This window comes from Rutilus rutilus (assembly GCF_951802725.1).
Source record: "Rutilus rutilus genome assembly, chromosome: 1".
Classification (NCBI taxonomy): domain Eukaryota; kingdom Metazoa; phylum Chordata; class Actinopteri; order Cypriniformes; family Leuciscidae; genus Rutilus; species Rutilus rutilus.
In genome coordinates, this window is record NC_140209.1 from 30,172,307 (window position 1) to 30,199,038 (window position 26,732).

The 26,732-nt window shown below is 37.6% G+C and overlaps 1 protein-coding gene across 1 annotated transcript; it reads left to right on the plus strand.

Moving 5' to 3' along the window:
- Positions 1-267: 267 nt before the first annotated feature.
- On the plus strand, positions 268-25,037 carry xpo6 (exportin 6). Its single transcript, XM_084401547.1, has 25 exons — positions 268-728; positions 2,058-2,148; positions 5,595-5,707; positions 6,721-6,918; positions 7,003-7,162; positions 7,286-7,363; positions 11,119-11,599; positions 11,689-11,815; positions 14,226-14,335; positions 14,476-14,584; positions 14,685-14,777; positions 15,469-15,538; positions 16,632-16,791; positions 17,842-17,934; positions 18,035-18,182; positions 18,892-19,038; positions 19,118-19,289; positions 19,851-20,006; positions 20,134-20,248; positions 20,332-20,410; positions 21,145-21,237; positions 21,891-22,052; positions 22,731-22,829; positions 23,298-23,528; positions 24,316-25,037. Exons 1-25 carry the CDS (start codon positions 726-728, stop codon positions 24,415-24,417), a joined length of 3,390 nt encoding a protein of 1,129 aa, XP_084257673.1. The 5' UTR covers positions 268-725; the 3' UTR covers positions 24,418-25,037.
- Positions 25,038-26,732: the final 1,695 nt, after the last annotated feature.

A 26,732-nucleotide genomic window follows, 5' to 3' on the forward strand; every position in this document is an offset into this window, starting at 1 on the left:
ATTTTGGTTTGCAAAGAGTCCACTTCTTCTCATATATATATATATATATATATATATATATATATATATATATATATGATATTTCCCAATAAAATAAATAATTGCAGAATGTATTGTTCGAAAAAAATAAAAACCTAACTAAAGACCCATCGCTCCTGACCAATTAGAGACAACTTCGACTCTTTAAGCCCCGCCCATCTAATTATTCACTCTTCCACACAATTTTCCGTTCTACCCTTTCATTTCTAATTCTGTGAAGAAGATGTCACTTCCGGTAGGTTAATGGGCAGAGGAGAGGAAGCTACGAGAGGCCTGCACGGAAAGAGAGATCCCACTAACCCAAGGAGTGGCACTGTCAGACTTTCTGAGGGCTCAAATTAAATCTCCGAGTCCCACACAGTGCTAACACCCCCCGAGGCGTGAAGAATAGAGTCCCGGCACATTTTCAAGACCGCTGTTTGGTTGATTTTCTCTCTGTTTCGCAGTAGTTTTATGCGCGTTGTCTCCGTGTATCCGGGCAGCGTCAGTTCCAGTCTCGCGCAAGATCAACAATAATAACAAGTGTCCCGGAGCCCGAAGCCGGGGTCCACCGGGCGTGTGCGGGACAGTGATGCGGGGTGTCGGTGCTTCTAGAAGGTGAAACACAAAGGCCCCATAGGAAGCATGAGCGAGCAGATCCAGATTCATCTCATATCATAGCCGCATAAAAGCTCAAGAGCCCGGGCATGGTGAGTCAAAATTAAAGCAAAAATATTTACATGTATAAGACACTACCTTGTATATTTGATCCAAAATTTCTCTTATGTAATCGTGAACTTTCTATATGTGCACCAATGCCTGGAGGTTGCATTGCTTTTGAAGCGTTTGTGCTTCTTAGTTCATCTATAATTTATCATACGACATTGTGTAAGAAGCACTGATTTGATTTAAGCACCTGTCAGAAACACTTAATTTTATGTGCGTATTTCCGTAATATGATTTCTTATAATAGATTGTGAGACCTATAGCAGACATAACGTTAGATCTGTCAGATAAGAAGGTAAATCAAATGCATGGGCTATTCTGTGTTTAAGGGATGAAACCAGATGATAGTCACATAAATGAAAGCGAGCACTATTTCTTCTGCGTGTGAATGTAACGGTGTCCTCGAGTTATTGACAGTCTGATGAGTATGAGGAAATCAGAGGCATTCTTCTACCGTCCTGTGACGTCACACACTGGAGCAATGCAACATGTTGTGACTCATACGAAGAATTCAAAACCCTGAGCATCATCATCGTCATCTTCATCATCATCAGCCCACTTCCTGCATTCGTCTTTCATGCCATTCTTTTACTTTTCAGTGCATTCTCACTTTTTTATTAAGTATTTTGAGGCTGAGAGTGCACTGAAAAAGGGGACTGTAAATAAAAAAAAATAACATGATTCATTTCGCTTAGTCTTTAAGGGTTAATGCAGAACTAGAAATAGAACAAATAACCCAATAAAATAAATTAAACCCCCCAAATAAGTATTTCCATAATTTTCTCATCCTCTTGATGGTCCAAACCTGTATGCCTTTCTTTAAAATATGTTTTGAAGAACAAAACAACACAGAAATATTTTTCCCCAAAATCTTCTTTTGTGTCCCACAGAAGTCAGTCATACATGACGTGAGGGTAAATAATGCCAAACTTTTTATTTTTGAGTGAACAGTCCCTTTATGAGCTGTTAACAATTTCACAAAACATAATTAATAGTTACGACGACAACAACAGCGTAAATACAGCCAGGAAAGCAGAAACCAGTCCAAAGCAGGAGTCAAAAAATCTGGGAGCTTGCAAATTAGTTGTGAAAACATTTGAGAAATATATTGGGGAGTCCAAAATGGGACTTTATGTATATTAACAGTAATTCAATTATATGCGATTAGAGTGTTTGATGCACTGCATGGTTGCATTAAAAGTTCAGACTGAAATGCCTTATCTTGTCATATCTCATCTCTCTCTCTCTCTCTCTCTCTCTCTCTCTCTCTCTCTCTCTCTCTCTCTCTCTCTCTCTCTCTCTCTCGTCTGCAGGCGTCAGATGAGTCCTCCTTACGGGCCCTGGAGAGTCTTATGACAGAGTTTTTTCACAGCTGCACCACTAATGACCGCAAGAGAGAGATCGGTGAGCATACGCCTGACACCGGCCTTCACACCCTCATCATTTCCTGATTTGCAGAGTCATCCTTTGTGCTGTTATTAGCTGAATAGGCTTGTTATGTCTCTCTCGTATCAATAGACATCCTATTTTCTCTTCTGAAACACAAACAAACTGAAATGCTAACATGTGATCGCCTACATTCACTTTATTGATGCCTATTCAGTATTTGAAAAACTGTCTAGTGTGGTGCGCTAGGAGGAGGACAGTTGCTGTTAAATCTAAACGGCAAGACAAGTAACGACAAGTGTTAAATATGGTGAAGTCTGTCAAACTTGCCACTGTTTCTGTCTGTGTGTAGCACCTACCGCTCTGCAGGTCCGTCTGAAGAACCAGTGTTAGAAACCAGCGGCTGAAGTTTATTTTGAACTGGATACTTGATCATTTCAGTCTGATCTGAACAGTTTGAGCGGCTCATTTCAGCGCCATTTATTTTATATTACTCATTTCATATGAAATTATGGCCTTTACATGAAAGTTTTTAAAAGGACCTATTATGGTTTTTTTACATGCTCAACTTTCTTTAATGTGAAATGTTGCTGTTTAAGCATGAAAAAGGTCTGCAAAGTTAGGGCCGGTTCACACAGACTCAGCCGTGTTATGCTTGAGATGCTGCGAAAGTTGCTAGACACAAGCGCAACGGTTAAAGACATCAGTCTAGCGCAAGTTTACATCGAAAAACAATGAAAAAGTAGTGCAGTGGAATAGAAAAACTCATTCTGTGTGAATGGTCCCTTAGAAAGCACACATTTCCTCCAGAGGGAGTTATTCTCTATATCAGTAACACTGTTTCTGAACTCCCAGAAACGCCTCTATTGTAGTCTTGAGTTTCTTCCAGGAACGAACACATCACAATATACCTCACTTAAATAATTCCCGCCCAAGGCATACGCAAGAATAAAGGGGGGCGAGGCCTGGTTGAGTTAGTTAGTAGTGTGTTGAAACTCACGGTTATGGTAAGCGGGACATTCCTGAAACACAATGAAGCAGTTGACCAATCACAACACACTGATCCAACCAACCAATCAGAGCACATTGAGCTTTTCAGAAGGAGGGGCTTCATAGAGACAGGAACTAAATTAGCCTTACTGACAGACTGAGAAGAGAGGTGCTGCAACAATGTCCCCTTTCACACAGCAATCTTGGTAAATTACCTTAAAATTATCATAACGACTTTTCCGGCAAATACACTTTTTACGTCAGCGCGTTCAGACCTCGTTCATGTTCATACCGGTAAACTTCATTATTTGTTTACACAAAGCATCATACCGGTAATTTACTGGTAATGTTACAACTATTTTTTTGTTAAAATTCAAGCTTGGATACCTTTTCTATTCCAGACCCCCAAAACAAAATCCAGACTTTAAAACAGGGCATAATAAGTCCACTTTGAAGGCACGGCTGCACAAAAACGGAAAGACTGTAAAATATGACTATTGTTGGTTCTGTGACAAATTGCTTGTGTTCCTTTATTGTAAATGTGTTTATACTTGTAGTTCGGTTCTAAAAACATTTAGTCCTCCTGGTCCGATTAGTGTTCAGATTGCCATTTTTATCGCATAGTGACATAACATAACATAGTGATATGTTCACATCCTGATCGTTCGTCTTTTATGACGTATTGCCTATTTTGAAAGAGAACTTCCCGAACTTCCAAAACGATGCTGTGCTGGGCTTAATGCACTCGCTGCATGTGCGTAGCGAAATATGATGGTATTTTGACCAGCTGAGAATTCGTGAAGAGCTTATAAATGTGTAAAGGAATCAAAACAGCTGCAGGAATGACGAGAAAAAACGATATGCGTGAGCATTCTGTCCTTTTTAGCGTCTAGTCTTCCTGTCTTTGGTTCGTGTCGTTCATATTTCAGTCGAACCGCACCAGAGTTTGTTTGGGAGCGGACCGAGACTCTTCTTTTCAGGGGTCTCAGTCTGCTTGTTTGCTGGCACCGGGGTTCAGATGGCAGCGTTCACACTTATTCAAATTAATCGAACTAACACAGCAATCGCACAAGGGTTCGTTTCAATCCAAACATGTCGCTTTGGGTAAAAGCGTCTGCTAAATGCAATGGAAAATGCTCATGAAAAACGAAATATTGACTGTTTTGATGCAACAAAGCCTGTAAAACTCATAAGTGAAACTCAAATAAAAATAAATGATCATGCGACCCCTTTAAGGTGATATTTCGTGGGTTGGAGACCACATTCATGACATTTAGTTTTGTAAAATGCTTGGTATTTGGGTTTGTTTGGGTGCATTTGGCCAAAGATTTAGTCCAAATCCTGTGGCCAGAAATGGTGCTTTGAAACTCAGGACATGTAGTGCAATGTATGGTCATTGTACATTTCTCAGCTGTGACAATTTTGTAGAAAATAACCCTTTGTGAAACTGGTCAAAGTAAATAGACTGTCTGTGAATCAGACCCAAAATAAGTCACGCATTGCACCGGAAATGTTCAGTTTCAAAGTCCAGGGTTGATGGTGTCTAAGATCCCAACACATGATGGCTCGTGTTATATTGTTTTACTTTTGTTGTAAATGTATTATTGATTTTCTCAACCCAAATATGATGAGAAATGTATCCCTTTGAAATGGCTTGATTTATGTTAATCTCTACGTTAGAGTACATAATCCAGTCCATAACGCAAAAGAAAAATGTAGGCTAGATTTAGGAAGTTTAATTTATGATGTGTGAATAAGATATTTACTGAAGCATTTTGTCACATTAGCCGATGTGGAAGTCGAGTGTACTTTGTAGAGCCTACATCTATATGATCTTTCACCCTGTTTCACACCATGTTTTCAGACTAAACCAGATGTTAACTATCAGATGCGGCCCAGTTTCTCAGTTCCTAATTGTCACGAGAGGTGTTTTTCAAAATGTTGTTATTACAAATATCTGCCATATTTAATGTAGGCAAAAAGGTAGTGCTGGTAATGTGCAGTGTTAAGTGTTCACTTCCAAGGGGACACAACAAGCGTATTGATTCAAGCCTTTAGATAAAACATCTGTCAAAGTAATGTATGTAACTAATGAAGTTATTGTGATGTAGCTCTAACTAACAAACACACTGTAATTTGAACTCGACTGGTTTTTGAAATGCGCATATGTGTAGGTGTGCAACAAAGCTATGTTTTCTTTTTCATGCAAATATGCAAAACTCTGTGTACAATAAGCATTTGTTAACTTTGAACTAGAATTGAGTTCAAGTTGTGGGAACAGCCTTCATTTATGCTTCACAGAAGATAACTTGTATAAGCCCTTGTTCGTCATTGAAAGAAGTTTCTGCTGAGTGTTTGTTTGGTGTTAATTGCAACAAACCTAACTAAAAATTAATATCTTTCACTGCGTGCTTTGTTTCAATTAGATAAGAATGTGTTTTGTAATGAGTGTGTTGTGGTGTTGTTTATTGCAGAAGAGCTGCTGAACAGTTTCGCGGGGCAGCCCGGCTCGTGGAGGCACTGCCTCTACTTCCTCTCCAACAGCAGAAATGAATATGTCATGATGTACAGCCTTACTGTGTTCGAGGTAAAATTAGCCCTTCAGGTCATTATCTTATGTAGATTAACTTCACGAAAATTGACAAGTCCGTGTTCGAGTCATACACTAATGTTCAAAAGTTTGGAGTCAATTTTGGATGTTTATTTCCTCTCTTCTGCTGGCCAAGGCTGCATTATTTGATCAAAAATACAGAGAAAAACAGTAATATTGTGAAATATGATTACAATTTTAAATAATTGTCTTCTATTTGAATATATTTTAAAATGTAATTTATTCTTGTGGTGAAAGTAGAATTTTCAGTAAAATTATTTATAGTTTTTTTTATAAATGTTGTAAACAGTTGTGTGTGTAATATATTTATTTAATATTTATAGTGTTCAAAACCATTTATTTGAAATGGAAATCTTTATGAATTGAACATTATGAACTTAATGAACATTATGAATGTCATTCCTGTCACTTTTAATTTAATGTGCCCTTATTAAATAAAAAAGTATTAATTTATTTTACATGTATTTTATTTATTTCCATCTTCCTGACCACAACATTTTAAGCGGTAGTGTATTTCATCACAAAATCGGAAGAGAAAAAATGTAAGAAATTTATTTAGCCTTTAGGATTTTTAGCTTTTTGTAAAAAATTCGTATTCACCCCCTAATTATCATCATTTTTTTTCTTCTTTTTTTTTAAAGAAGAAATTATCATTATAATGATATATTTAAATCGTACCATGTGAACTGCATAGTAGTATTTATTTGTACTGCATTTATTTAAAAAAATAGTAAAAAAAATTTCATTAGTACAATAATGCCAGTCTTTTAGTTTTTAATTTTTAAGGGGAATTGGCATGATGATAATATCACAAGGCAAATAAACACACCTTACTGGTAAAAAAAAACAAATATGCTTCATTTTCTTGAAATATGACCTGGATATATTTGTGTAAATATCCTAAAATACAATATGCAAGCACCGGTATCCTCTGCTGTGTTTATGATATGAGATATGATGACAGTAAATTTGTCGATCGTCGTCTGCAGAATCTTGTGAACAAGATGTGGGTCGGTGTAGCCAGTGAGGACAAAGCAGAACTTCGGAGCTGCTTGCCCAAGCTTCTGCTATCCCAGCATGCACTGCTGCCTTTCTTCATCCGAAACAAACTCTGCAAAGTCATCGTTGACATTGGACGCCAGGACTGGCCTATGTTCTACCATGACTTCTTCAGCAACACCTTACAGGTACCTGTTCTTCTTTACTGCTGTTACTATTAAATCATTTTCAAACAAACTGAACTGGCTTCATCTTTGTGGTGTGTGTTGCAGTTAGTGCAGTCGCCGTCTCTCGCGCCGCTGGGTTTGGTTCTGCTCAAGATGACCTCAGAAGAGCTGGTCTGTCCCAGAGAAGACTTGAGCGTCGCTCGGAAAGAGGAGCTGAAGAAACTCCTGCTGGATCAGATCCCCACCGTACTGAACCTTCTGACTGGTGAGACACTCATAACTGTTTCATTGAAAGTATATGTGGGTGTAACTATTCTTTAAGCACTGGAACCTGTATCATGTGATTAGGCTGATGCAGTTTCATTTTTAACAACTCTTTTGCTCGCAGGTATTCTGGAGACGGTGTGGGACAAACACAGTGTTACAGTCACCACTCCCCCTCCATCCCCCACGTCAAGAGAGTCAGGTGAGCTTCTGCTTTCCTCTTTTGCCATTGGGCCACTTTGAAAAGTGAGGTCTACATCAGTGGTACCAGTTAGTGCTCAATCTCACATTTTCATACGAATTCATGCAAAATTGCCACCTAGTCAAATACTTGTTTTCTTGTGAGATTTGGTTGGGAAAAAGCATTTGAAAAATTGCTTGTCTGCAGCTTTTGCTTGTTCTATAATCCTGTAGCCTGAGTAATTTAATAGTCAAATGTCATTTTTCAGTCTTTTTTTCATCAAGTAATCAATTAATAAAACATTTAATCTAAATTTAATTAAACTAATTTAATTAGTAAACCTTAGTTAAAACAGTTCTGATACATAACAAAATTAATTAACTGAAAATTGTATTAGTGAACTTTGAGTACATGTATTAATTAATAAATAAACCTATTTATTTATTTATTTATAGACCGTTATGCTGCCTTCACTTGCTGTTTGAAATTTCCTATTTCTCACTTCTGAATTCGTGATTACGAGCTTGTCGCATTCAAGTATTTAGTTGTCCGAAAGAATAGGAATCATGGAGGATGCCTGTTTCATGAGGGAATCTTATTAAAAAATATGTAGTAAAGCCCAAATGTATAGAAGATATTTAATTTTGAATAAAATGTAGCTTCCCATTTGTTAACAACCGTATAAATATTCACTGTGCTTTCTATTTTTCGAATTTCGGTCCAATACATGCTATTTTCGCTGTGTATAAAACATACAATATGCTTCAGATGTTTATTCATGTATGTAAATTATAAATATGCACTACTTGAAAGACAAGGCAATGTAGCTGTTGTGGAAAAAAACTATGAATACCAGTCACAGCAGCAATTGTTCTCCCCTCAGCCATTATGGCATGGATAACTCGGAAACTCAATTTATATCTCAGTTTCCTAGTAGTAAATATGGCTTGACAGGGCGTTCATGTCCAGTTTCTTACTTGGAATCTTGTATTTACGATTATTCCGATAGCATGTGAACGCAGCATTACTCAAAGTTTTCAATCAATTTTCGTAATTGATTTTTGATTTTGGCTTCCAGCGATTATAAAAACAAGATAATTAAGGTAAAATGAGCATTGTGTGGCTGCTGCATCCCGTCCAGCGCACCTTCCTTTCCTATACTCAGTTGTGCACTTTAGTTCCTCCCTAAAAGCCCAAACTTAATATCCATATCAGCCAAATAAGTAAGTGCTGTAAAATGCAGTCTGCTGTTGCTAAACTGCCGAACGTGTTTGATATTAAAGTGTTATTAAAAGCGCATTAAGCCGCAAAAGAGACACTGTTCCTCAGGCAGCTTTCTGTGTGTATGCTCCGAGTCGGACGCGGATAAGAAAATGAGCTTCGGATACGCTAAGAACAAAGAAAATAATTACAAACAAAACAGACAAATTAATACAACAGAACGGAAAGTTTTTCAGGAAGATGTACTAACAGTGGTATACAAGTAATGGCCTGCCCTACAACAACAAAAAATGTATCATCAAATGTAAAATAATATTTCATAGTCTTACTGTACACATGTATAGTTTATCCTTATTAAAGCTACTTCATTTATTCATTCAAGATCAGTGAGTGATATTCTTTTGTCATTTGTCGTTTGATTAACATTAATGACACAGACAGCAGCAGGTTTATTAGGCTGCTGTCACTTTAAGAGTGTGTTGCTGACTGTTTACTTGTCTTACGTAATTGTTTTGAGGACCTTTTTCTTACATTAGTTAACCTAGTATTAGTTTTTGCTGAAGTATTGATAATTGTGAAATTTACACTGATATTTAAAATTACTCATATCGTGAAATAAGGCGATCATATCGCCCTCCAAAATACATTCAAATATACATACATATCGTGATTTCAGCGTTGACCAAAAATAATCGTGATTATGATTTTTGTCATAATAGAGCAGCCCCTTGCCCGGTTGCATAAAGCACCTTAAGTGTAATTTTCCCTCAAGTTCGCCCTTATGTTTCCCTTAAATCTAAGGCTGTTGCAGGAAAAAACCCTTAAGCGTTACTTTCTTGTTTTTTTAAGTGAAACGTCATAAACACTTAGAATTTCCCTTAAATGCGTTTTTTTCACTTAAGTAATCCCTTAAAAAGCATTAAGTGTTGCATAAACCCCCTTAACGGTCATTTCCCTAAGTATAACTTAAGGTTTGGAAATCGTAACCTTAAGAGTAACGCGGATAAAAATAAGACGACATGGCTGAATTTATGGAACCAGCTGAAGATCATCAAGATGTAGCAAGAATCATTTTTAGGGATAGGGAGAACCCTTTGGACCATCTTAGCGATGAAAAATTGTTGCAAGAATACCGATTTGACGACTACCGATTTCAGACGGTAGTGGGAGATGTTTTCCACATGCATAAATCGTCTGTCAGCAGAGTGGTTCACTGCGGGTTGCGGGGGCTCTTTCCCATCATTTAAACGCAACAGTCAGTTTTTGCAACCTTTTACCATATTCGTCAAGAAGAATGCATTTCTCCTCCTCTGTCCAATTAGGCTTTCTTTTTTTGTTTTCTTTATCCATTCCGATATCTTAGCCTACTTTATTTGATGAAACTGCGAAATTGCTAGTGTTAGTGTTTTGCGTATCTATGGCAACAACAGACTTTTATAACATGAATCCAGGATCGCTGTCGTGAAACACTTAAATGTTTCCCTTACCTAAGAGAACCGTTTAAGAGATTAAATGCAACACCCTTAAGTTATTCTCTTAGGTAAGGGGAAATCGCCCCTTAAGTATCATACTTAAGGGAAAAACTTAAAGGGATACTCCACTTTTTTCGGAAATATGCTCATTTTACATCTCCCCCAGAGTTAAACAGTTGAGTTTTACCGTTTTAGAATCCATTCAGCCGAACTCCGGGTCTGACGGTACCACTTTTAGCATAGCTTAGCACAGATCATTGATTCTGATGAGTCCAGTAGCATTTCTTTCAAAATGACCAAAGAGTTTCAATATTTTTCCTATTTAAAACTTGACTCTTCTGTAGTTAAACCGTGTACTAAGATCGACGGAAAATGAAAAGTTGCGATTTTCTAAGCCTATATGACTAGGAACTACTCTCATTCCGGCGTAATAATCAAGGAACTGTGCGGCTGTACCATGAGTGCAGCAGGCGTAATGATATGACGCAGCGCCTGAAAATAGGTCTAATAGGTTAGACAAACTTAGTCCCGGTCACGTTGGAAGAAGTTACCGGGCTGGGGACTATTTTCAGGCGCTGCGTCATATCATTACGCCTGCTGCACCCATGGTACAGCCGCACAGTTCCTTGATTATTACGCCGGAATGAGAGTAGTTCCTAGCCATATAGGCTTAGAAAATCGCAACTTTTCATTTTCCGTCGATCTTAGTACACGGTTTAACTACAGAAGAGTCAAGTTTTAAATAGGAAAAATATTGAAACTCTTTGGTCATTTTGAAAGAAATGCTACTGGACTCATCAGAATCAATGATCTGTGCTAAGCTATGCTAAAAGTGGTACCGTCAGACCCGGAGTTCGGCTGAATGGATTCTAAAACGGTAAAACTCAACTGTTTAACTCTGGGGGAGATGTAAAATGAGCTTATTTCCGAAAAAAGTGGAGTATCCCTTTAAGGTGCTTTATGCAACTGGGCACTAGTCTTCAACCAATACTGATATGATAACCACAAAATGGTCTGTCACTAGTTGAAACTTGCCAATGAATGATTGTTGTATTAATTGTTGTCGTTTGTCATGTTCTGTAGGTGTTTTGGGGGGCAACAGCACACAGATGATCCTGGAAGCTGAAAGTGCCGCTCTGTGTCTGCTAGCGCTGGAATGTTTGGCTCATCTCTTTAGCTGGATTCCTCTCTCCACTTCAATCACTCCATCCCTCCTCGCTTCTATTTTTCATTTCGCTCGCTTTGGATGCCAGCAGCCAATCAAAACAAAACCTCTGCCCACTTCGAACGGAGACTCCGCCCCTGGAAATCTCCCAGCCAATGGCGGCAGTGGACACGGCAGGACTGGTCAGATGGTGGGCCAATCCGATCGCGCCAGGCTGGGCGTCATGGCCATGAACTGTATCAACGAGTTAATGTGCAAAAACTGCGTCCCCGTGGACTTTGAGGAGTTTCTGCTACGCATGTTTCAACAGACGTTCTACCTACTTCAAAGACTCACAAATACACACTCACACAGCAACACACACACTATCAAAAGCAGATTGCAAGAATTAGATGAAAGGTAAGAGATAGATGCACTTGATTCAAACATTCAACTCATTGATGCTGCTGCTTTTTAACCCCTTCCATCTGTCTGTCTGTCTCTATCAGCTATGTGGAAAAGTTCACCGATTTCCTCAGGCTTTTTGTTAGTGTTCATCTGCGGAGGATCGAATCTAACGCCCAGTTTCCTCTAGTGGAATTTCTAGCTTTGCTCTTCAAATACACCTTTAACCAGGTAAAACTCTTTCATTTAATGTTCCTGGAAGCACCAACTCTAACACACCATATTCATGTCTAATGATATTTCCTTTTCCTGTACTTTGATTACCCAAACTTTCCTTGTTCCTCTTAATTTTTGACACCATCACCACCCTTTTTTTATTGTTTTTAACATATTTTAATGCACATACCTGGTTTTGGAGGTATTTTCAATAATGGTTTCCTGGTAATAGTTGAATTTCTGTTGAAAAAGTCTAGACTGGAAGATGCTTTTTTACTCTTCCCAATGGATTCATCGGTAATGTCATGTTCAGTATTAAACCACAAGATGTGCGTTATCATGACTAACATTTAAAGGAGTCATCTCTTTTGACATGCAAGAGGTTATTGTACTATTAAAACATCCTGTAAGTTTCACAACTCAACTTCCTCATTAGTCCAAAACAGCTTTCATTGAATCCAAGCTCAGAAAACGACTTGTTTCGGATTGTCAAAGTATGATGTAATAGTTTGACGAAATGCCGCCTCTGTAGAATCAGATCATTGCGTCTTTAGGCCCCGCCCACTGGTGCGTTAAGTGAGATGAAGTGAATAGATGGAGAGAAGAGAGATGCAGGATCACTGGAAAGATATCGTTAGTTTCTAAAGGATCCTAATGCTAGGAAAGTGATTATTTATTTTCAACTATGTGAATGTCTCAGTGGAGCATTATTACTTTATTTGGTACATTACAATGTGGATTCTTTGGTAAATCAGTCGCAATTTGACGCAGGCTTTGGAAACAGACTGTTACAGAAAGATACGGACCCAACAGTAATGCGACAACATGTTAATAACAGTGTTCATTTTAATGCCTGATCTGTGATCAGTGATTTTTGATATGTGAGGGTTCATTCTCAGATGTTCTTTCACAAAATCCTTTATTGCTGTTTATACATCAATTAATCAAGCCAGTGACTTAAACAGTCAACTTCACACTGTACCTTTTAGTACCATGAAAATAATTTCTTATTTAAATTGTGATTAAATTATATACGGAAAGCAAAGAACGCTAATCACTGGAGCTGCTAATCACTTCAGTTCAACATGAGTAACTGAGCTCTGCATTCTTGCCAAAACTTTCATTATAATCAAAGACTCTGTCTACACTGCTCAATGAGTCTCTCATTTCCATCATGTTTGCACTGTGTTGGTCATTATGAAAGCATCTGTGATAGTGCAGAAACAGACATGACTGTGATTGGCTACAATCCGGTCTTCAACCGTTTATACAGTGGGAGTAGAAGTAATTATAATGCTGTAATTAACACTTCACGATTAGTTAATCTCAGCAGATGTGATTAGTAAAAACGCGGTGAAGGTTTTCAATAGAGTTCCATATGTAATGCTCATTTCATATGCAAAGATATTAACAAATCATAGCAGTCGCTGTTTACATTCGAGTCTTCAAGGGCACATGCCCCTTTAAACAGTGTTTAATTCAAGTCTTTTCTTCCCTATTGTGACACACATCTGAGTGAAACGGCTTCTCAAACTAGATAAAATGTAGGGCGGGACTTGATTTTGTCCATGTGGAATTGATTGGATGGTTGTGGTTTGCTATTGGTGGATCTCATGTGAGTGACAGGTTGCCCTGCCCTCACACCAGTAAACACATCATCAGAGAAGAGAAGAGATGTCAGAGGGAGGGGAAGTTATTTTGATGTAAAGATTGCACATGACATCAAACGGTTTTGGGGTCACGGTTCGAAGCCAGTTCAGTCCAACGGAATTGTTGATTTCAGAATTGTTGATTTGTTGCTCTAATTGATAGATTGACCAATGCTGTGTGGTAAAATGCAACCGCTGCTAGATAAAATAAAAAATACAAACAAGGTGCCGCTTTCTGCCATCCCAGTTTCCTTTCCGTGAAGTTTGTGGAGCGTGTCACTAAAATGTATTGAAACAGCGTATAGGTTACTAGCAAGCTCTTGCGTGTCATCTGAACTCTTGTTTTGGGGTAGTGCGTAGATCGTCTCTTCTTCTGCTCTTTTTCCTGTTGTGATGGTTAGCAAACAGTGTTGCATTACCGCATGCGCCCCCTTCTGGATTGTAGTGTGGATCGCCTGTGACTGACTGTATTCGTCGTCTGACTGTATGCACTGAACTGTGACGGTTCAAGGCGAATACATGTACCGTTACACCTCTAATGTGCACTGATAAATCATTTATAATAAATACTGCAATATTCTATAAAAAAAACAAGAATTTTACATTTGTATTAAAGTTATTGCAGGTTTTGGTGTATAAATCCTACTAACATTATAAATGCACTTAAGGAAACAAAATAAAAAATGAAATTCATGACCACTGAATCAGCGCTGAAGTTCTTAAACTTGACATTTTTGTGCATCTCTTCATTTAATGGTCTGTTTATTTTGTTGTAGCCGAGTCACGAGGGTTACCTGGCCTGTCTTGACATCTGGAGTATATTCCTGGACTATCTGACCACCAAGATCAGAAGCCGATTGGCTGACAGAGACAGTGTCATTAACAGGTACATGTCTGTGGACTGTGTGAATGGAGTTTGTGTTATATAGGTTGCTCAAGCATTGAACGCTGTCGTAATCTCTGTGTGTGTGTGTGTGTGTGTGTGTGTGTGTGTGTGTGTGTGTGTGTGTGTGTGTGTGTGACCAGGTATAAAGATGCTCTAGTTCTGCTGCTGCGTGAAGTTCTCAACCGGATCCAGTTCAGGTTAAACCAGAGTCAACTAGAAGAACTCGATGATGAGACCCTTGACGATGATGTAAGGTTCAATCAAACATGCACATGGTTATAGTTGCTAAAACATCTTTTTTTTTTTTTGGGCTGAATTTTTTGGACTCTTTCCCCTCTGGTTTCTATAGCAACAGACGGAATGGCAACGGTACCTGCGTCAGAGTTTGGAAGTGGTTGCCAGGGTGATGGAGCTGCTGCCGTCCCAAACCTTCTCTGTTCTGGTGGGTGTAGATGAGTGGTCTCTCTCTCTCTCTCTCATCTCTCTCTCTCTCTCTCTCTCTCTCTCTCTCTCTCTCTCTCTCTCTCTCTCTCTCTCTCTCTCTCTCTCTCTCTCTCTCTCTCTCTCTCTCTCTCTCTCTCTCTCTCTCTCTCTCTCTCTCTCTCTCTCTCTCTCTCTCTCTCTCTCTCTCTCTCTCTCTCTCTCTCTCTCAGGTGTAGATGAGTGGGTGAACATGTTCGCTCTCTTTCTCTTTGAACTGAAAACAATGGACTCTCCATTGGCAATTCTAATAACTGTTTAATATGGAAGCAAAACTGATTTAAGTGAGTCTCAGTGAAGCCCAAAGCATTCATGGAGGATTTACGATTTTAAATCAAATTCTGCTGTAATCCACATGAGGAAGAGTATTAGAGCTGTCAATCAATATAAATGTTTCATCAAATGCCCTCTATCTGTCTATCTATCTGTCTATCTGTCTATCTATCTATCTATCTGTCTGTCTGTCTGTCTGTCTGTCTGTATTTTTTTATCCATCTAATTGTATTTTTTTCTATCTATTTATATTTCTTATCTGTCTATCTGTCAATCTATCACGTTTTTCCTGTTATTATTAATTCCATTCAATTTGTATGTTAAATGGCATTGATGATAAGTATCTGATGAGCAGAGCATGATTATGTGTGTGTGTTTAGTTTCCGGTGCTCCAGGAGGATCTGGACGTTTATCTTGGGCTGCAGCAGTATATCGTGAGATCAGGATCAAGTGAGTTTCTCTTCATGGTCACAGTCTGAATGTTCAGCAGTTTTCTAGATAGTAGCTTTGTTTTCAACCCCGTACATCTGCACACCCAGATTACACTTCTAAATGCAAATGCAGTTTTTGACAGAATTATTAGATGCATTGATTTGGGTGAACTATTTGTCATGGAGAATGCATTGCAACAATGCTAATGTGTCGTTTTCACTCAGTATACAAATGTGACTGTTTGTATGTTTATCCACTGGAGGATTAAGGGGAATTTGTTGGAAATATGATATCTTTGACACATTTCCTTGTTCTTCAGGCTGCACTGTTTTTTTTTCTATCTGCTATCTGACTTCCTTCTGTCAAATATCTTGTATAAATATGTTGCTGCCATTTTTTTGACCTAAGTGTATAATAATCAACCCAAGTAAGCAGGCTGCACAACTACAGACAAGATGAAATATAGAGGAAGTTCTGCATGAACTGTGTTTGGGGCAGTAAGATTTCTTTATAAATGTTTTTGAAAGAAGTCTCTTATGCTCACCAAGGCTAAATAAAAACAGTAATATTGATAAATATTACAATTAAAAATAACAACGTTAAGTAATGTATTTAAATGTGTATTAAATTGTAATTTATTCCTGTGATCAAAGCTGATTTTTCAGCATCATTACTCCAGTCTTCAGTGTCACATGATCCTTCAGAAATCATTATAATATGATGATTTGCTGCTAAAGAAACATTCATTATTATTATCAATGTTGAAAACAGTTGTGCTGCTTCATATTTTTGTGGAAACTATGATACATGCATGTCTTTACTGACACTTTTGGTCAATTTAATGCATTCTTGCTGGAAAAAGTATTAATTTCTTCTTTTTTAAACTTACTGACCCCAAACCTTTGAACAGTAGGTTACCTTATTTTGATTGCTTGAGCACTTACTCAGTCAACCTAGTATTTTAGTAGTTTCTGGTCTTGTGATGTTCAGTCTGATGGTGCTTTGTGGCGGGTCTGTTCTCATGTGGCTTGTGAGTTGTTGTTGAGTGGTTTTACACCTCTCTCTCTCTCTCTCTCTCTCTCTCTCTCATTGTGTGTGTGTGTGAGAACAGATCGCAGGCTGAACATCACAGCGGAGGCCGACTGCAGAAGACTTCACTGCGCTCTCAGAGACCTGAGCTCTCTCTTGCAGGCCGTGGGACGCCTGGCCGAGTTCTTCACAGGGGACGTTTTCACCGCCCGCTTTAATGACGCTCTCGCCATCGTGCAGAGGTCAGTTCCTGATTCCCAATTCCTCATTTGACAACAACACTACCTCCTTATGTGTGCACTTTAATGTCCTCTGTATTTGCTTATGTTTTATGCCATGTTTTTATGCATATTATTAGTGGTCTTATTACTGGTTTTGCTGTGTTGTGTAGTGTGCTGTGCTTCACATGGCTATTTGATGACTTCTTTTTGCGTTACACCGAATTTCGTTTTTTTTTTTTTTACACTTGTCATAAATAACTTTGTTATTATGCCCTTTTACAAAGTCTTGATTTTGTTTTTGGGATCTACTAGAATAGGTTGTCATGCTTGAATGTTCAAAAACACATTTTTCTCATATTTGACATTGTTGCAGCACCTCTCTTCTCAGTCTGCCAGTAACGCTCTGTTTAGTTCCTGTCTCTCTATGAAGCCCCTCCTTCTGAGAAACTTAGATTGCTCTGATTGGTGGGCTGGATCAATGTGTTGTGATCAACTGCTTCATCGTGTTTTGGAAATGTCCCACCCTTTACCATAACCGTGATTTTCAACACACTACTAACTAACTCAACCAGGTCTCGTCCTTTATTTTGTGTATGTCTTGGGCGGAAATAATTTAAATAAGGAATATTGTGACGTGTTTGTTCCCAGAACAGACATTTTTCATGCTCAAACAGCAACATTACACACTGAAGAAAGATGAACATGTAAAAAAAAAGGACCCCTTTGATATACTGTTTAAACCCTGGCTCAAAAAAACACTTATCTCACTAAACAAATGATTACTAATTTAACTGTGAACTTGTGCAGACTGTCCAAATATAAACTAAACCAAGCCTTTTTTCAAAAAGTAAAGGTTATGGTTTTGGTTTTACTTTCACAAGTGCAATGTATTTTCCTGTTGACGCCAACACTGTGTCAAAGTAATATGCAAATAAATGCAAACAAATATCATATTATTCATTTAGGAATTAGTAGCTTGAATTATTAATACAGATTGATAGATGGTCAGATGTAAATAACTGACTGAAATATGTGATGTTTAATTCTTGGCCATTTTGTTTCTCCTCTCAGATTGGTGGAAGTGTCGTGTTACGGTTCTCAGATCAGCCTGTATGATGTAGAGATGGCTGTTCCTACAGTGCTCAAACCAGATCTTATAGATGTGTAAGTAGTCATAAACACTGTTCAATGTGCTAGTTGATGCAGGTTAACCTAAATGAGAATAGTTTTAAAATAAAACCTAATAAACGTTTCTGTTTTGCAGCCACGCGCAGTCATTGGCCGCTCTGCAGGCGTATTCTCATTGGCTGGCTCAGTTCTGCGGGGAAGTGCAGCGCCAACAAGATCAAACGCAATTTGTGGATCTCATCAGGTCCAGCATGGACGCCACGACCCCTCTCATCAATGCCAAGGTCACTTGATTTTTATAAATGATAATACTTTAATGCTCATTTAAAGCAGAACACAGTCATTTCAAGTTTAAAGAACTGAAGACATGTCTCTCTCTCTCTCTCTCTCTCTCTCTCTCTCTCAGAAAAAAAGATTTTATGCAAAATGCTGGACTTGTAACTCTTTCCCCATCAGCATTTTTGATTATTTGGACCTAGAATATTTAGTTGAATGTATATATATATATGCCTGTGTTTTGATCAGGAGTTTCTGTACTCATTCAAAAGTTTTTTAATAGCGCCCTCTACCGTATAACAGTGAAAATAATCACTGTATAATTCCATCAATGCCGAGAAAGTTAATTATAATCAAGCCTGGAATACACAGGGACTCTTATTTTGAAATGTATATGCTTTACTATTTCCAGCTTCTCATTCAAACAGATGAGGGAGATAAAATATGCACTCTTACAACCATCTACATAATACTGCAATATAAACACCCTAAAGTAAACATTGTCATAATTTATTCAGCCATGTCTTCATAATAAGGTTTGTTGTAGAAATGTACAAAGCTATATATTTATTGTGTGGTTGTCTTAAAACTGAAGCGTGTCTCTTGGCTGTGAGATCTACAGTAGATCTTTAGATTAGACCGACTTCTGTTCAACCAGTTCTTCTTCATTCTTTCTCTTGGATAAACTCTAATCCGCCTGATCTCTGTGTGTCACAGGTTCCAGAGAAGTTGCTGTTATCTGCGTGCCATCTCCTGGTCTCCATGTCCACCACAGTACGACCGGTGTTCCTGGTGTCGCTGCCGGCGGTGCAGAATATCTTCAACCTGATCACAGAGAATCATAACCACAGATTACCTCAGGAGGTGTGTGTGTGTGCGTGTGTTTATGTACTTGAATCCCACTGTTGTTGTTTGTAATGTTGTTTGTTGTTTTATCCTCAAGGCTCACGTCCTGGTGTGTCGAGCTCTGTCCAACATGTTGCTGTTGCCGTGGCCCAGTCTACCAGAAGCAGAGCAGCAGTGGCCGAGCCGTTCGTCCAATCACGCGCGGCTTCTCAGCAGTCTGACGCAGCAGTACCGCCTCCTGCCCCGCCCACCCAACCATCACCCCAACAGTGAGAGCAACAGATGATTGATTGCAATGTCAAATAATATAATATATAAATATATAGCAGTGATACTTTAAATTGACTAAAAGTGACTGTAAAGACATTTATAATGTTACAGTTTCTAAATCGATTGAAATAGATTTGTTTCATATCAATGCTGTTCTTTTGAACTTTCTATTCATCAAAGAATAAAAAAAAATCACATTTGCACAAATATTATTCTGCACAACTGTTTTCAACATTGATGATATGTTAAGATATGTTTCTTGAAATCATCATATTAGAATAATATTTAAAATATAAAAAAAAAAGAAAACTTTAAATTAAAATTTTAATATTTCACAATATTACTGTTTTTACTATATCCTTTATAATAAATGCACCTTGGTGAGCATTTACACTGCAGGTCTTGATGCCCAATTCTGATTTGTTACTGACCCTAAACTTTTTGAATGGTATTTTTTTATTTATATAAAGGTTATTTATATATGGATTGTCCTTTTAATTTTATTTATTTATTATTTTTTGAAGTATTTTCAGAAATGTAAGTAATGATGTGTCCCTCAGGTAAAGCGGTGATCCAGCAGACTCTGTGTGTGTTGAAGGATCTGGTGGACAGTATATCAGGAGAGGCCACTAAATCACGTCAGATCTGTTACCACAGCCTGCAGGAGTCAGTCCAGGTCACGCTCGCGCTGTTCCCTCACTTCATCCAGCAGCCAGGTGAACAAATCATCATCAACATCAGCGTTCATGACCACGACTCCTCCACTGCCTTCTGTTGCTGGAATGATCTTTACTGAGGATTCATTGGACTGATGTCTTGTATTTCTCTCTCTCTCTCTCTCAGATGTGACAGACGAGATGCTGAGTTTCTTTCTCACGCTGTTTCAAGCTCTGCGTGTTCAGATGGGTGTAGCTTTCACAGAGCAGATCATTCAGACGTTCCTCAGCATGTTCACCAGGTGACCTCGGCTTCCTCACGTTCACTCATCATCATCATGTGTCACTGTGTATACTGATGCTCACTGATCCTCATGTTCCTCAGGGATCAGCTGGCCGTCAGCATCTTACAGGAGGGCAGCTCGGGATCCAGAGTGGTTCAGAAGTTTCTCAAGATTCTGCAGGTTTCAGTGGTTATTAACCCTATAAAGCCTACTGTGTCATATTTGATTCACATATGTCTAAGGCCTCTAAATTATCAACAAGATAAAACTGTTGTACACTATCTAGTACATGCCCTCTGTTTGATTGATAGTTTAGATTTTTCTTGTAAGTAAAAGGCCTTTAAGGAAAAGTAATAACTTATATTGTTAGTATTATTTGAACTTTTACTGGACTAAAACTTGATTATTTATTTATTTATTTATTTATTTATTTATTTTTTGGGAAAAATGTTAAAGTGTGAGTAATCAAATATGACACATCAGGCTTTTGAGGAATATTTATTTGTTCATCTCTGTCATCATTGTATTGCTTTGCATTATGTGTTTTAAAACTACAGAGATTTGATCATAAAACTAAGCATTTAAATATCATTTTACGAAGACATTATTAGAATATATATGACAACTGATATTTATATGCATTTTATGTAAGTAGTCTGTTATAAAATATAAATAACATCTGCATCATATAGCATATTTCTGCTCAGTTTGGGCCTCTGATTAAAATTGAAGTGTTTTTCTTCCTTGAGAATGAGCTTCATATTCTCACTTTATCAGGCAATATGAGCCATGAAAGCCTGATGTATCAAATATGATACTCAAAAAGCACACGTGCAAACTTTTATTCTCTCTCTAAAGGTTCAGTTATCATTACAGGATTGAACATCCTGTTAATCTTTGCTTTATTGTCTCAGGTTGTGGTTCAAGAGCCTGGCCAGACCTTCAAACCTCTGTTACCCAGCATCCTCAGCCTGTGTTTGGACCAGGTTTACCCAATAGTGGCAGAGGTAAGAGACATGAGTTAAAGACACCCCACCTCAGAGTGCTTAAGGTTAAAATCCATTTCCCAGCATAATTTGATTTACGTAAAAACAAAAAAGAACCACAAAAAAAAAGGCACCTGTGGTTTCCAGAAATGTGTAGAATATATATACATTTTACTACTCGTTACAGTATATATGATCAAATTTTTCATTTTTAACTTAGTTAACCAGTAAACTAATTAGTTGTTATAGTATTTTGTCATTTTTTTTTCTGTAAAAAATACATTGACAATGACATGACAAACATTTTTATAGTGTAGAAACCACAATGCAGAACATTTAATACATTAGCATTTACAAGACAAACACATTGTTTAGCAGAACAAAGAGTTTAGCTATTTAAAGTTTAGCTATTTGACTTTCTTTGTATGGAACATTGTAGTATTTATTATAAATGATTTATTCGTGCACATCATTTTTCAATTGATCCAATCAATTACTAATGGATAAAATTAAGTCCCAGCCTTTTTTTTTTTTTTTAGAAGCCATTTCATTATACATCACAATAGAGAAGAAAAGATTGCAACTTCTGTTTCATGCCGACTTTAAAAGTCCTCTAACGTTCTTCTTTCTGGAAGCTCTTTTAATTCGCTGATCTTCACCTCTGTGTTCTGCAGCGTTCCTGTCCGGATGTGAAAGCTGAGATGTTTGAGCTGCTCTTCCAGATTCTTCATCAGAACTGGAGGTTCTTCTTCAAGAGCTCAGTGTTGAGCAGCGTACAGAGAACCGGAGCGGAAGAACTCATGGAGAACCAAGCACAGTTCACGGCTGCCATGCAGGTATCGACCACACGTGTGTAACACACACATAACACTCCTCAAAGCCTGAGTTACAGCATGGCTTAACCAAGCATCAAGAAATAAACTCTCGTCCATGTGGATCAAAGTGTACAACCTAACAAGACATTTTGTTAGTTGCTATGTTCCTATTTTTTTGTTTTGTTTTTCATGTTTGGCAGTATTATTTTAGTTGTATTATATTTTTAATATTTAATTAATTAGCTTTAATGTTAATTATAGTTAAATCTTTTGTAATTTTATAAAAAAAAAAAAAAATATTGCTGTTTAAATCATTTTTATTTCAGTGTTAGTTTATATTTATTGCCAGTTAAATTTTGTTTAGTATGTTTTTCAACTAATATTTATATTTTATTTTATTTCATTTATTACAATTAACAGAAGAGTTTTTAATAGTTTTAATTTCAGTTTTAATTTAATTTTCAGTTTTTAATTTTAGTTTTATTTGACAATAATAACCCTGATGTTTGGTACTGAAATCTCATTGGTCCAAAAGTCCCGTTCCACATAGCTGTATATTAATGTTTTGGGGCTTTTGAATGTCTGTATATTATTTGCAGTTCTTAGAATCTCGTTACATATAATTGAGATTAAATGGCGGAGCTGGAAACGCTGTTATGTGTGATTCTTGTGTCTGAGCGTCGTGTCTTTGATTTGCAGGCATTTGGTCAGTCTTTCCTACAGCCGGATATTCACATCTTCAAACAAAACTTGAGTTACCTGGAGGTCCTGAACACCAAACACAAGTTGTACCACAGGGTAGGACACGCTGACACATGCTTACATTTGCTCAAATCTGATGATTGAATGTAGTGAAGATCCTGCAGCTTTTTTAATATTGACTATTTCCATAGAACGATCCATCACACACACACATATATATATATTTATATATACACTGAATAAAATTATAAACGCAAAACTTTTGTTTTTGCCCCCATTTTTCATGAGCTGAACTCAAAGATCTAAGACTTTTTCTATGTACACAAAAGGCCTATTTCTCTCAAATATTGTTCACAAATCTGTCTAAATCTGTTAGTGAGCACTACTCCTTTGCCAAGATAATCCATCCACCTCACAGGTGTGGCATATCAAGATGCTGATTAGACAGCGTGATTATTGCACAGGTGTGCCTTAGGCTGGCCACAATAAAAGGCCAGGGCGGTGTGATCAAATGGCAGATTGTGTGCAGTGGTTTGGTCAGTGATGTGTGTGTGTGTATTTCAGAAGCTGTTCAGGAACTCCATGCTGTTCCACTTCATAAATGTTCTTCTGCAAGTCCTGCTGCACAAGAGTCACGACCTCCTCCAGGACGACATTACGCTGGCGCTCTACAACATGGCGGCTGTGGATTTCCAAGCATTTTACTCTTCCTTCTTGCCAGAGTTTCTCAACGGCTGCCAAGGCCTCGACCCTCACCAGCGCACAACGCTTGCCCGAAACTTCACGCCAGAGAGAGTGAGTGAACGTGTCTGATGGGATTCATTCCTGAAGCTCTAATTACTGGAGTGTTTTACTAATGTGAAGGACTGGAACATTTTCACTCTTAGTCAAGCTTTGCCTGGCAAACTAAATAATCTAATTGTTCACATGACCATAATTATTTTATATATATATTTTATATATATTTTTTGAAGTCTCTTGCTCACCAAGACTGCATTTATGTCAGTGATCCAAAAAAAGCAGCACTACTGTGAAATATTAAAATGTCAAATAACTGTTTTCTATGTGAATATATTGTAATATGTAATTTATTCCTGTGATCAAAGCTGAATTTTCAGCATCATTACTCCAGTCTTCAGTGTCACATGATCCTTCAGAAATCCTTCTAATTTGATGATTTGATGCTCAAGAATAATTTCTTCTTAGTATTATTATTATTATTATTATTATTATTATTAATGTTGAAAACTGTTGTGCTGCTTCATATTTTTGCAGAATTCTTTGATAAGTAGAAAGTTCAACAGAACAGCATTTATTTGAAATAGAAGTCTTTTGTAACATTATAAATCTTGTGAATGGCAGTGCATATAAATCCTAATAGTCCTAAAAATAGGCTTCATTTTCTTTCTTTTCTTTTCTTTTTAATATAATATTTTTATTTTATTTATTAATAAGACCAGGAAATTAAGGTTCACAAAACCTGTCTTGGATGATGTCATAGGTGTACAGTCATGCAGCGTGAACCATCTTCATGTTTTGACATGCAAGTCACGTCTCTTTTTTTCTTTTCCGCCCCTCACAGGACCTGCCGTCGTTTTCTCAGGGAGTGTATCGTATCGTGAACGATCTGCGCTTCTACAGACTGTGCAATGGAAGTCTTCCACCGGGAACATTGAAACTATAGCAGCGCATCACCCCTGTCACAGCCAATCCACGGCCCGACTTCTTCTTGAGGACGCGCATCACTGCTTCAGTGGTCATGTGTCGCCTTTCACACGGGCCAGCCTGTGCTCTCAGTGCCGGTGTGTTCTGAGAGCTGCAGGGCTTCTAGCGTCAGCTTGTTTTATGTTTATTTCAGATAGATTTTACACGTTGCCAATGATCAAGAGGCCAAAGTGGATGTTCAACAGATGCTGTCGAGAAACTCGTCCAGAATCAGCCGATGCGGTTCGGGTTTCACTGTTGTGTTATTTAAATACGAGCAGTGCTTTCCCAATGACCTGTTGTTTTAAAGGACTGGTGTCACTGAAAGCACACTTATTTTGTTGAAATGAACAGCCGGCGTTTGAAATGCAGTGGTGTAGAGTTAAACGAACACGTCTCAAGACGGCTTCATGTGGATGTTCATACGGGCTGTTGTTGAGCTCTGAATGGTTTTAAAGTGAACGGGTGCAACGCAGAGCACTGGATTTTTCTTTCTCTTAATTGTCTGGTTTTATCAGCCTCTGGCTCACATCTTTTTCATATCATTCCATCCTGATCCAGGAGAAACAAACCTTCAATAAAGTTTTATAATAAAATGCATTCTTTGTCTTTCTGTTATTGTATGTGTTATCTTGTTTTACACACAGCAGCAAGCAATGCATGCTGGGAGCAATGGGTTTTAAAATATGCTGGCTCCCAGCATGCATTCATATGCACATTATTGATGTCTGTGTGAGTCCAAATTAATCAGAGTTTAAAAGAAATCTTCAAACAAACAAAGTCAATGTACAGTAGCGATGTTACATTTGACACTGAAGCTTCAAAGCACATATCGAGGACGCAGCGCAATTTCTCATGAAGCTCGTGCTGGAGCTCGTCTTGTTTTCAGAGAAACACGTGATCAGCGAAAAATGAAGCCTCACTTTCTTTCCAGTCACGTGAAATGCTTCACTTGCGTGTCGGAATGTTTGAACCCAGACCACTCTACAGGTTTTTGGAAATTTAAGTCCATCTACTATCTTTTTTTATTTTTTTTATATATATATAATTAAGCTGTTATCTGATGATATATTCTGACAGATAAACAGCGTAGAAACCATAAAATAATTAGACCAACTTGCATCAAGCAACTCTGTTGGTAGATTTTATAATTAGCAGCCTATTAATATAACTCTTACATTTATTTTATTGCTACACTTTAATATGTGAATTATATTATCAGAAAACTGTACATTTAGCATTGTCAGGCTTTTATTTGTGCTTAATGGATAAAACAACGACTCTGAGCACTCAGCTGCTCATAAACATGGCTGCAATAACTTTGACCGCCACACATGATGTTTTTCACAATCTTGAAGCTTCGAATCTTTTCCCGAAACATTCAGGGGAAAGCCTGAGGCTTCATTTTCCCATCCCTAATGTACAGTCAGAACTATAATACATATATACACATAGAAAAACAGACAGCCAGGGGGAGGCTAAACATATAAATATATCAAAGGTTTCACAAACAGAAACAGTTCTAAGTGTTTTCTTATTGTGTGAATGAAAAAAGTAGTTTTTATATATATATTATGATCTGAATTTCTTTCTTTTTTTTTCAAGAACCAAAAACAAAGGTTGGGTTTTACTGTAGCCTACTTACATTTATGTACATTGAATTTAGCAAAAAATGTAATTTATGATATAGTATTCTTTCCTTTTATTTGAGGGGATATTAGTAAAAGTGGGGTCAATGTTGACAATTATAAATCTAGACGAATCTTTCCAAAATCTTCTTACATGAGCGCAATGCCAAAATAAATGAAACAAGGTTTCAGCAAATGTATTTCAAAAAGAATAGTTCAGATCAATATCCTTTTTAAATTTAACAAAATACTGGGTAGTTCCTGTGTACGATGTTGAAAGTTATTTCCATAATTTTATTTACCAATAAATATTTGTTTGGTAAAGTCCAGATGGTCTTCCATAACAATACAGTTTGGCCTGGTGACAATGTCTTTTTGAAATAATGAACAAATAGTTTTATTAACATTTAAGACTCCGGGGGCAAAACAAAGTTGCAACTGCAGTATCAAATAATCAAAGGAAGATAGAGGCGCAATACTGGTTTGGTTCTGAATAACGGCAAGACTCCAGTGGGAATCACATCCCACAATAGAAAACTCTCCTGGTGTCACTTGCTAGAAACTCATAATAAAACATCACTTCTTGATTTAGTAATTGATCTACTCGTATTATACCTGCAGAAAACCATCTTTCAAAAAATAAGGATTTAAAAAAATATATTATATA

Excerpts from the sequence above, each read along its gene's own strand:
- xpo6 (XM_084401547.1), top strand. Across the intron at positions 19,290-19,850 it reads ACCCAACCATCACCCCAACA|GTAAAGCGGTGATCCAGCAG; the intron begins GTGAGAGCAACA and ends TGTGTCCCTCAG. Across the intron at positions 20,411-21,144 it reads AGTTTCTCAAGATTCTGCAG|GTTGTGGTTCAAGAGCCTGG; the intron begins GTTTCAGTGGTT and ends TTATTGTCTCAG.